This window comes from Sporobolomyces koalae (assembly GCF_050403365.1).
Source record: "Sporobolomyces koalae JCM15063 DNA, S_koalae_JCM15063T_v1_ctg17, whole genome shotgun sequence".
Taxonomy (NCBI): Eukaryota; Fungi; Basidiomycota; class Microbotryomycetes; order Sporidiobolales; family Sporidiobolaceae; genus Sporobolomyces; species Sporobolomyces koalae.
Genome location: NW_027481754.1, coordinates 335,975 through 347,428, shown reverse-complemented (window position 1 = coordinate 347,428; position 11,454 = coordinate 335,975). Strand labels below are relative to the sequence as shown.

Here is an 11,454-nt window from a genome sequence, read left to right as displayed (position 1 = left end):
AACCCTAACCCTAACCCTAACCCTAACCCTAACCCTAACCCTAACCCTAACCCTAACCCTAACCCTAACCCAAGTGCAGAGCTTGGGGAGAGAGGGTCGAGAGAGCGCGAGAGGAAGAAGCGTGCGGGGTAAGCAAGTCGACGAAAACCGGTGACAGGACGAAAGGGCGAGTGCAACCGGAACCTCGGTTCGTGGGCAAAGCTGGGACAGAGGGTTGGTCGAGAGAGTGCGAGAGGGAAAGGGCCGGCGCGGAGACCACGGAAACGGCGACAACGACACTAGTTGCGACAGTGAAGAAGGTGTGACGCAACGAACGTAGCAGGTGACAACGGCGACCAGCGCAGAGACCGGGGACCAGGGAGGGAAGAAACAAGTCCAGCACTACGCAGCGACAACCGTGCTACAGTCGCAGAAAGCTTCAAAAAGCGGTAAGAACGCAAAGTACGTACAAAGCAGACAGGGCGTAGGGTGCACCAGCGCAAGAGAGCAGTACAAAGCAACAAGAAGGTGAAACACACGGTACGACGGGAACGGCACGACAAAGGTGTAGAACAGTGTCGCAGGACTGAAACGAAGCGTACGTTGAGCAAGCGGCGTGTTGCAAGAACCGTGGTGGAGTGGGGAGGGGTGGGAAGCCAGGAGGAAGGAGAAAGTAGAGAAGACGAACGAAAGCACCGGCGGGAACGAGAACGTTCACCGACCACCACCACTCCGAGCCGTACGAGGCGACTCAAGAGCGGTACCGAGCGAGCCGAGAGAGTCGAGTCGAGCGCGAGTCCACGAAAGGCAAGCGAGTCGACACGCGCCCCGAACAGCACCGCGACGCTCGCCGAAGTTTGCTTGACTGTGCGCAAGGGTGTACCGAAGTGCCGAAGCGAGCGCCAGTTCTGTGACACGGTCGTGGTCAAGAACGGGGACGTGGTCGAACAGCGAGACCGGGGTCGTGGGTTGGCGCGAGAAAGACGAGAGGTACGTAGACAAGTAGGCGAGGTCAACAAGTGTTCCGGGTGAAGGGCCAAGCTGGGAGAGAACGAGGTCGAGAGAGGGTGTAAGGAAAAAGACCGAGTGCGTGGGGTTGCGCGGGGGGCGACAGTACTTTCCAAGACCGCGACTCGCGAGTCAGCTTCAGGCGTACGCTCGTCCCCTTCTCGTCGCTTCCTCCTCTCTAAGTCGTTCTGAGCTGCTCAGTCGCTTCACTGCCTCAAGCTCAAAACCAGGTGAACGTTACTACACCAAGACTCGCTTGCCTAGAAACGCTCGAGCCTCGGTACTCGAACCAAGGTCTCCCCAACTCTTCTGCTGATCTCTTCTCTTTCGTCCTCCAGCTGGCTTTGTCGCAGCTTACTCCGCGACCATAGACGCCGTGCTCGGCCGGTGTCTTGGGGCCAGTTCGAGGAGACCAGCTTCGGGTGCTGTTTGTGCCCTCTCGCTTCTTGAAAAGTTCTTCAGCGCTTTTGCTCCGTCGCCTTCCAAGCTTTTCACAACCTTTCGAGTTCACGACTTGAAAGCCTTCACGGTTAGCGAGCGAAAGGACTGCGCTGAAGGGCGTTCAAAAGCACAGCTCGCGTCTTTGCAGCAGACCACACTGGGACCGCTTGCTCAAGCAAAACACTGTGCTCTGCAGTTTTTCACCGTCAAGTTGGCTGTTTCCGTGTCGTCTCGAGCGACGACACCCCGGGAGCGGCAGCTCGACCTTCAAACCGCACGAAAAAGAGTTTCTTGCGAAGGTCCGCAGTTTGAAGTTTGCCTGCTTCTTCTCCCAACCCGAGACAACCAAAGTCGCAGAGCTGGCTTAAAGCCCCTTACAAGACCTCTGGCCAAGAAAACGACTAGACAGGGCACTTCGCGCAAAAAGCGAGGACCGCGAAGAGCGCTAGCTAACGCGCGCGTTGGCTTGTACGTTTGCGTTCTGAAAGCGCTCGCGTGCTTGTGGGCACTGAAACCGAACCCTCACCCCAACGGCGTTTTGGCGGGGAAAGGGGGGGTTAGGGTTAGGGCTAGGGCTACGAGGAGAAGAAGAAGAAAAAAAGTCGCGGTAGCAGTCGGACATACAAGCGCGCAAGGTTACGGACGCTCCGAATCCGTATTGGCGAGTCAAGGACTGTCTTTTGACGGTCTGATGCAGAGAAATCGCCTTTGATCAAGGACGCATGGGCTCGCCAAGAGTTCACAGCGATGCAAAAAAAGCGAATCAATTCGAATCGATCAAGCGAGACAAAGTTGACCAAGCTCTATGTCAACTCAAGCGAGTCGTTGACGACGGTATTGAGGCAGCCTGTCCGGGCTCGCGATGAGGAAAAATCAACCCAATCGCTGCCGACACGAGGAGGTTTTGCTGTGAGATGTTGTTCCGTGGCAACCCCAAGCAGATGAATGTTCAGGGCTCTGAGTCCCAAGTCGTCACGGACAACCCACGAAATGCGAAAAAGAATAGCGCAAGTACAAGCGGAGACGTGAACTTCAGGGGGATCCCGAGTGCGCAGATGATGAGAGAGTTGGACGGTAGAACGATCCGTAGGCTCGGCGAGCAGGCGCAGCGAGGTGTCGGGTCGTGCCGTCGTTTGGTCACACGCTTGCAGAGATCGGTTGCACGGCGAGACAGACAGCGAGTCGTTGGACGAGTACAAGCAGCGCCTCGCTGAACTGAGTCGCGACCGAGAAGATCGCTGCGCGCTTCGAGACCTTCGCGGCTCTCGCATAACCGACAGCCATCGAACTTGCCCAGCTACTCGACGTGGGTGATCTCGTACCGCCGAGCCCCTCTACATTTGATCCTCGGCCAGCTGGGGACGGTTCACGTTTGCGGCGATCCTTCATTCAACTTTCGACTCGTACTCGACACCTCTTCTAGACTAGCAGCGTACGCGTGTACTGCTGCCCGGTAGCAGTCTCAGGAACCAGCTTGCGCAGTCTCTCGACGCCAGGTGAGCAAAGTCCACCGAGCCGAAAACACGTGAGTCGCTCGCATGCCCTGGAATGCACCCGCACACCTCGAGGGACGAGCATCCATGCGCGTGCAGCAGGAACACCGAAACTGACACTCAGCACGAATGGTACAGCGAGCGACAAAATCCCAAAAGTCGTCATGTCCCTGCGACCACCTTCGACGCCGCGAGCATCCCTTCTCCCGCAAGGGACTCCGCTCGCTCGCCGCAAGTCGACTCCGATCAACTCGGCAGCGACGAGAACCGACTCGGCCGCGCATCTCGACTCGCTCCGACAAGCAGTCGCCGCCCACGACCCTCACGATTACGGCCAGCACGAGGTAGGCATCGCCGTCGCCCCCGCACCTGATGAAATACCCGATTCGGCAGAGCGCAGGAAAGCTGTACTGCCCGGCGTACGCGCCGCTGCGCTCCGATCGAGCGCCACCCCGTCACGCAGCAGGACCCCGACGACCCCAGCGAACCATCGCCCAAAGACTCCAACCGGGTTTGGCTCGTCGACCTCGCGGTTTCCCTCGCCGTTGCCGTCTTCCTCGGCCGCGACTGTCAACTTTGGCGTTGGCGACCTCGTCTCGTTCGAGGTTGTCGGCGAAAGGCTCGAGGGCACCGTGCGCTTCATCGGCGCCGTCGACGGCAAGGCAGGAGAATGGGGCGGCGTCGAGTTGACCGAGGAGTACGCGGGACGAGGCAAGAACGACGGCAGCGTGAAAGGGTGAGCACCGACATCTCTCTCGGATCTGCGCAACGGCTGATTGTCATTCGCCTGCAGTGTGCAATACTTTGCATGCCCTCCTCAATGCGGTCTGTTCCTCCCTCTTGCCAAGATCACTGCGAAATCTCAATCCCGTGCCGCGCGTCCTCCGTCTGCGGCCGGTCTTCGCTCATCGCAATACGCTGCCATGCCTGCGCGGGATCTCGCGGCTCGACGGACGACACTTTCGGCATCGGTCAGCGAGCAGTCCAAGTCGCCGACGAAACGGACAGTAGCTACCCCACGCCGATCGCTTTCCCCAACGAAACCTCGCGCGTCTCTCTCACCGACCAAACCGACCCCGCCGTCATTCTCGACTCCGAAACCGACGACGCGCCTCGCCCGACCTTCCCTCGGAGGTGGAACGATCGCAACGCCCACGACATCACGCAAATCGCTCGGTCCGACAGGCACTCCCCTTGCCGCTTCGATAAAACGACCCGGATCGTCCCTCCGGCAGAACTCGATGATGGCTCCTCCCGAAGTGCCCCCGATCCCGTCAGCATACGGTCGCACGCGCAGTGTGACCCCTTCCCAGATGTCGGGGAGGATCACCCCGTCGACTTCGGGAGCGATGACCCGCAGACGCACGAGCATGGCGAGCTCGGTCAGCAGCTCAGTCAACGGCGGTGCGGGTGAGCGACCGACCACCCCGAGTTTGCGCAGCTCGTCTCGCCAGTCGTTTGCCTCGAGCACATCGAGGCAGTCCCATCGTATCGCGGACGACGTCGACGAGCTCCGGCGCGAATTGCTCGAGTCGAAGAAGCGCGAGGAAGAGACAAGAACGCTGCTTGAAGGGAGTGAGCAGCTCGGCCGCGAGATGGAGGATCGTCTCGAGGACGCGAAACGCATGCTCGAAGAGCGGGACGAGCGCCTCGACGAACTCGAACGGCGCGAAGCGAAACAGGAACCGCCGCCTCGTCCCGCAAACGACGAGACCAGCGACGATGCTCGACGGTTGCAGGAAAAGATCGCCCAACTCGAACACGATCTCGATCAGCAGACGCAACAGATTGCCAAGACGAAATCGGAAGCGGCTCGCAAGTCGGCTGCGAAGGAAGCGGAACTTGAATCGCTTCGGGAGCGCATCGCGCTCACGTCAAAAGAGCACGAAGACGAACGGGTCGATTTGAACCAACAGATTGACAAGCTCCGGAATGCCGGGCAAGCGTTGTGCGAGACGTACGAGGAGAAGATTGCCGAGATCGAACTCGCGCGTCTCGAAGCGTTGGAGCTCGCAGAGACCCTGCAAGCCGAGCAACAGCACCGATCCTCCGACTCGGTCACTTCTCGCTCGGGATCTCCTACGTTCCCTCGATCGATCTCAACCAACTTGTCTGCTTCGACAGCTTACGCGGCCGCGATTGACGCCGAGACGGCAGTCGCCGAGGCCGACCATCTGCGCTCGAAAGTCGCTCAACTCGAAGAACAGCTCGAAGATGCGAGGGCGAACCTCGAGCACGAGATGGACACGGCGCGAGACCGGCGAACGAAGGCTGGAGAGGCAGAGCAATCCCTGCGCGACGAGATCAAGCAGCTTCAGGCCACGATCGGTGAGTCTCTCTCGTCGGAACACAGGGTAGCCTTTCGAGAAGCTGATGAGATCCGGCATCGGATATTGGCAGATCGCTCGACGCACTCAGAGTCGAGGTTCAACGCGAGGCTCAAAGAGTTGCAGGTCGCCCTCGACGAGTCTCAAGCGACCCTTGAACTCGAGCGCAACGAACTCGAGGTTCTCCGCCACGACGCGAACGGTGGCAATTCGGACGACCTCAAGCGGATCACGCAGGAACTGGCAACCACGAAGACCGAGTTTGCCAAACTGCAGGCTGAATCGTCCAAGAACGTACGCCTTGTGAATGAATTGCGTGAAGATCTCCGAGCGGCCGAGAAAGAGATCGAACGGCTGCAAAAGCACGAATCGAATCAAGATCGCAGAGGGTCACTCACACCGTCGATCGGAGGCAAGGACGATATGACTGCCGCCAAAGATCAGATCGTAGGCCTCAAGAGTATTGTGTCGACTCTTACGGACGAGAATCAGCAGCTTGTTGATCGCAGCAAGGCGCTCGAGGACGATGCCGCGGAGCTCAGGTACGCCGCAGTTGGTTCTTTGCGATCCAATTAGATTCGGTACAGTCTCTGACCCCGCTTCCTTGGTTTACGCAAGATCGACGCAACAAGCCCTTGAAGCGACGGTCGAGAAGTAAGCTCGTTGATTGGCATTCTTATTCACAAACACTAGATTGACTTTGTCTCTGCTCGATCTGTTGCAGCCTCATGAATGAACTCTCAGCAACTCCGGCACAAGCATCGGCTAGCAACACGTCGCCATCGCTCTCAACCAGTCTGCGACAGGAAATCGAACAGCTCAAATCAGAGCTCAAGGAGGTGCAGCGCAAGTCGGAACGCGATGTCAAGGCTCTCAATCAAGAGGTGAAGCGTCTTTGATACGTCTGGGTTCCATACGAAAGAGCACTGACATACCCCGTCTCGCCTTGAATTCCAATCTCGACAGGTTGCAGACCTTGAGGCGCTTGTCGAATCGAAGGTCTACCGGGAAGACGAGCTCGAAACCGAAGTCGAGCACTACAAAGCGCTGTTGTCCAAGCATGCAGGTACCCCTACATCGAACGCAAACGCGAACGATCCGTCAACGACATCGAAACTCGTCCGTGATCATGTTGCGGCAGACGATGGGGAAGGCAGTTGCGAAATGTGCGGAGACGACGGTCACGATCTCGATTCTTGTCCTGAATGTAAGTTTCACCACGAGATTATTTACGACGAGCTCCTCCGGACTCACCTGTCTGCTTTTTAGTCTTGGGATCTGCCTCTCCGACAAAACGACGTTCGCAATCGTCGAACGTGCTGCAACACTCCCGCACAACCTCGACATTGCTCATTCAAGCGAACGGAAAAGACACTGAATCTAGAGAAGACAAGCAAGAGTGGTGTGATGATTGCGAAGGTATGTCTTCTTGAAGCTCAGGGCACCTCGCGCGATTCGCTGATTCCGACCCGGGATTTGTAGAATTTGGTCATTCACTCGACAACTGTCCCCTTGCGGCCGAGATCTTCTAGACGCAGACTCTGCCAAATCACCCCGCTCCAGGACAACCTCTCAACTTACCTTGGCAGCCTGACCCCCCTTCGCTTTTCTTGTCGTCGTTCTTCGTAGTTCTTACTTTGATCTTATTGTGCAACGTGTCCGGCTGCATCTTGTTTCTATGAGCCATGCGATTCAGCTTCGGACCAAAGCAAGAGATTCTTGCTCCGAGCGCGGGATGCTCCGGCTGCGTTTCAGTCCTATTTGCCACTCTCGCTTGAATCTCGCTGGTGAATCGCGTAACGCCAGATTTCAACGATCTTCGATTTCGACTGGCAAGTTCTCCTGCTGCAAAACATGGAACCTGAGAGCAGTACAACTGCAGTGCCTCCCTAACGAGTTGTGCAACCTGTTCGACCTTGAGAGCGCAAAACTGAGTGAATCGGCGACACGCGGTGGCGAAGGCATTTCTCGCGGTAAGTGCGTCAAGTCAAAGGCGTTTCTGATGCAGTTGGGTGATCAGCGCAATTTCAGCGCGCTGAGCAGGTGACCAGGCGCACGGGTCCAAACGTTTTTTGATCGTCCGGACCAGTTTGACGCTTTTTCGAATGCATTCGTGGGCGCGTCGAAGAGGTGAGGGAGTTGGATGTTAGTAATGCAGGGCGAAGCGTAGGGGCGCAACAGTAAGTGATACGCGCACGTTCCCGTCTTTTTCCTTTCGGCTATTCTGCGGACATGACGACCTTTTCGCGCCGTAGAGGATCCACGTAGCATAGCGCGATATTGGGGTGTCTCGTTCAAGGCGCACAAATCGAAGGACGTCTACTTGCCCACAGCAAGTATCGGTCGTCAAAAGCGGCACTGAACAATATTGGCACCGACGCCGTTAGACTACGAGACTAGCATCAGCTTTTTTGCGTTCTCTCAACGATCCGTCGAGCAAAGAAGCTTATACTTCTGCGAACCGAGCGACCAGCCGATGGGTAAAGATCGGTTTACAAACTCGTGCAGGATTTATAGGTTTGAACAAAACAAAGTTGGTCTCAAGTCAGGAGGCTGCAAGTCGATCGGTGAAATGACGGAGCTGAACATGTTCGAGTCTCAAGCCAGGATGGAGTTCGAGTAGTCATAATATGTTCATTTGCAAGCGGACCGATAGTGTTGGCCCGTGCGGGAATCTCGTCAAGATTTCGTTCTGTTCAATCGCGGACGCCAGCATCGGAACCAGGTATCTACCCTCGGACCTCACCTGTTGACAGTCCCCGAAAACGAAGAATATCTCCCCTTTGTCTAGAGTTTCGCAGCTAATTTCGGGAACGTTGGAGCTTTCTTGGTCGAAAAGCTTTTCGATCCAATATCCAAATTCAATGGAGGCAAAATTCGTGATTTGCGACAACGGTGTACCAGACACAAAAGAGAGATAGAGAGAATGACGCGTCAATAAACTAGAATGAATCGAAAGACGGGTGAAGGGGACTCACGCTTGGAATGCGAGCGGAAGGTCTTCTGCTTGCAATGCAGACTGTAAGAGAGTTTCGTTTCCGTCAGTTTCGCCTGAGTCAAATGCAAGTATACTTTGAAAAAGGCGTTTCACCATTTGCCTGTGAGGAGATCGACAAGCATGACTTAGTTTCAAAAAGCTATTCGAATGCAGGAAAAGAGAGAATTGCTCACCAGACCGTCGTGTAGTCGAGACCGTCTTGTACCGTATGCTCTCGCGAGTAGTTCAAGAGGTGTTTTGTCGAGAGGGTCGCGATCGGAGATTTCGCTACAGCAGACCGAGAAGATTCTTATCGTGAGTATCATTGTCGAAAAGAGTCACTGTGGGTGTCCAACTGACACGCGATCAATTTGGCGATTCTCAGTGCTTCTTGAAGGACTTGTTCACGGCCGCCTTGGACGACGGTCGAGACGAGTCCGAGTTTAGTCGCCTCGTCCGGTCCAAAGTTGCGGGCGGTGAGTGCGAGTTCGTACAAGAGGGAAGCGTTGGCAGTCACTTTTGGCAACCTCTGCAGCGACCCGACATCGGCGGCGAGTCCAATGTCGACTTCCTGCAGATATACTATCCAGTAAGTTGGCTGATGTCATTTGAACGTAGGGAAAGCACCGACTTTGATCGAAAAGAGGGTCTTGTCGGCACAGAGGCGTACGTCGCATGCGCTGATCAAGTCGATGCCGGCTCCGAGACAGATGCCATGAGTGGCGGCAATGACGGGTTTGAAACAGTTCTGAATCGAAGATACACTGTCTTGCAACAGCTTGATGTACTGTTTGACCTCTGAAGCGGATCAGCAAGCGAAGAGAGGAGGTTGACAGGCTGAACCCGGCTCTCGGCAACTGACGGGTCTCATGACGAGGGCGGTTCTCGCAGGGTCAGACCCTTTGGCATCGAGGTTTGACTCGCTGGAAAGTATGCCGAGAGTAGCCGGAGCGAGTGAGACTGTCAGAGGGGGTCCCACTGAGCGTCGGGAGCGAGAGAAATAGAAACTCACAGGAGATCGAGGCCGGCGGTGAAGCCTTTGTCGAGGCGGCTACCAAAGACGATCGCACGCACGTCGGGGTCCTCCGAAGCGTGATTGAAGGCGGCTTGGACCGAGAGCCACAGCTGCGTGTTGAACGCGTTGACCGGCTTGCGGTCGAGCTCGATCAAGAGGACATGCGGAGCAGGGAACGAGCACGCGATTCCGGGAGACGAGTAAGCCGACGACATTGAACGTGATTAGAGGCGAGGAAGAGAAGGAGAAGCGAGCCGAACGAGGCGAAAGCGGGGAGACGCAGCGCTCGAGCCGATAGCCGGCAGTTCATCTCCTGCTCATCTCCCTTGGCTCGACCAGCTCTACGTGCTGCTCTTGTGTGCTGCTCGACGCTTCTTAGGCAGACGGAGCGATAGGATGCTAGAATGTCGAGCACCGCCTCGTTGCTCGCTTGCTTGATCGCTTGATCTCTGTTCCTCATCTCCTCGCGCACGCTGGCCCAAATCGCCCTCAAACTGCAAGAGATTGTCTCTGCTGCCTGTGCCAGACCACACAGCCTCGCAAGATCGTATCGTCCTCGCTCGTTCGCAACTTCCTCCCGCAGCTCGTCGAAGTCGACCTCGTCCCGCCAGATGCCCGATACCCTCTCGCTCACGTTCCTCGGAACGGCGGCAGGACGGCCGTCGCCGAGTCGCAACGTGTCCTCACTCGCGCTCAAACTCGATTCGCGCGTGTGGGTGTTTGATGCAGGCGAAGCCACCCAGCACCAGTTCATGGACCCCCGATGCCGCTTAGCGATGGGCAAGGTCGACAAGATCTTCATCACGCACATGCACGGTACGCACGGCGGAACCTTGTGATTCCCTTCGTTTCCGACTGACGCTTCTCCTTTTTGCCTCTCGCATCAGGTGATCACATCAATGGTCTCCCCGGTCTACTGTGTACAATTAGTGCTGGCGAAGGCTCGGTCCTACCCGACACCGAAGACCCGCGCCTCGCTCAATCTCAGAAACTTGTAAACCGCTCCTCCTCTGCGTTCGTGGACCTGACGCACTGTCCCTGACGCCGCCTTGTGACCTAATCTCTAGGAACCGACTCAGATCTACGGTCCATCCGGCTTGCGATTGTTCCTTCGCACGTGTCTCGCCTTGACCCACTCGACCCTGACCAGGCCATACCAGGTTCACGAACTCTTGTTTCCGGACGAAACCCCGGAAACTGGCGCCTTGCATCGAAGCGAGAGAGCAGGGCGCAACATTCAGTGTGATTCAGACGGCTTCTGGCGCCGAGTGGTCGATTCTGATCGGAGCATGACCGTCGACGTAGGACCCATCTTACACACAGGTCAGTCTGTTGTTTCAATCCTGCACGACACTCCTTCTGAAGCGCTTGTGTGAGCTACAGTTCGCTGTCTCGGCTATCTCGTGGTCGAAGCGCCTCGACCCCTCCCGATCGTTCCCTCGCTCTACATTCCGCATCTGACCCGCAACGCTTCCGCTCTCAAAACCCAGCAAGGGATCTCGAACCCGCTCACCCTCCTCTCGACGCTTCAAACCTCTCGCGATCCCGTCGTCCTACCCGACGGTACCGTCTTGACTCCTCCCGCCATGGGAGGAAGAGGACGAAGACTCTTGATCCTCGGAGACACGTTCGACGCGACTCCATTGTTACCCCTCGTCTCGTCCCTCCCGACCGATACTCCTTCGGGTTCGATCCTCGATGTCCTAGTACACGAGTCTACGAACGCGTACCTACCAGACCACGACCCTTCGCAACATCGTTCAAAGGCGAACGCACCCACTCTCGAATCCGTCACCACCCTCGCAAGAGATCATGGACATTCGACTCCACAAGTTGCCGGCAACTTTGCCAGACTCACTCGAACAGAGAAATTGGTCATGAACCACCTGAGCGTCAAGTATCCAGATCCAGGCGACCTCGTCAAAGGAGAGGAAGAAGACGAGAACAAGAAGAATTGGAGAGCCATGTTGCGCGAGATTGAGCGGCAAGCTCAAGAGAGTTGGAAGGGCACTGTATCGCTACCTGCCGAAGAAACAGATTGGACTGTCAAGACTGCGAGGGATTTCATGGAGATCGAGATTCCCCGGAGGGACAAGGTCAAGAAGCCGAAAAAGGGATCCAAGTAGATTCCCTCGCTGCCACATAGATGTAACGTATCTTGCAGTCCAACAAATATACTGTAGGCGAAACATCATCGTAGCAAATTGATTTGAC

General features: G+C 56.4%; 3 protein-coding genes across 3 annotated transcripts; 2 read left to right on the top strand and 1 right to left on the bottom strand.

Moving 5' to 3' along the window:
* Window positions 1-3,085: 3,085 nt before the first annotated feature.
* On the top strand, window positions 3,086-6,780 carry JCM15063_001076 (uncharacterized protein; the record flags this gene model as incomplete). Its single annotated transcript, XM_076678877.1, has 8 exons — window positions 3,086-3,657; window positions 3,715-5,249; window positions 5,322-5,790; window positions 5,867-5,902; window positions 5,973-6,132; window positions 6,215-6,455; window positions 6,518-6,667; window positions 6,731-6,780. 8 exons carry the CDS (start codon window positions 3,086-3,088, stop codon window positions 6,778-6,780), a joined length of 3,213 nt encoding a protein of 1,070 aa, XP_076534115.1.
* A 1,255-nt stretch (window positions 6,781-8,035) lies between these two features.
* JCM15063_001075 (uncharacterized protein) lies at window positions 8,036-9,455 on the bottom strand (the record flags this gene model as incomplete). Its single annotated transcript, XM_076678876.1, has 8 exons — window positions 8,036-8,087; window positions 8,227-8,267; window positions 8,340-8,346; window positions 8,420-8,513; window positions 8,586-8,796; window positions 8,857-9,012; window positions 9,088-9,148; window positions 9,238-9,455. 8 exons carry the CDS (start codon window positions 9,453-9,455, stop codon window positions 8,036-8,038), a joined length of 840 nt encoding a protein of 279 aa, XP_076534114.1.
* A 396-nt stretch (window positions 9,456-9,851) lies between these two features.
* Window positions 9,852-11,366, top strand: JCM15063_001074 (ribonuclease Z; the record flags this gene model as incomplete). The annotated part of the gene is made up of 4 exons (XM_076678875.1): window positions 9,852-10,056; window positions 10,128-10,234; window positions 10,308-10,563; window positions 10,624-11,366. The coding sequence occupies 4 exons, from the start codon at window positions 9,852-9,854 to the stop codon at window positions 11,364-11,366; spliced, it is 1,311 nt and encodes a 436-aa protein (XP_076534113.1).
* Window positions 11,367-11,454: the final 88 nt, after the last annotated feature.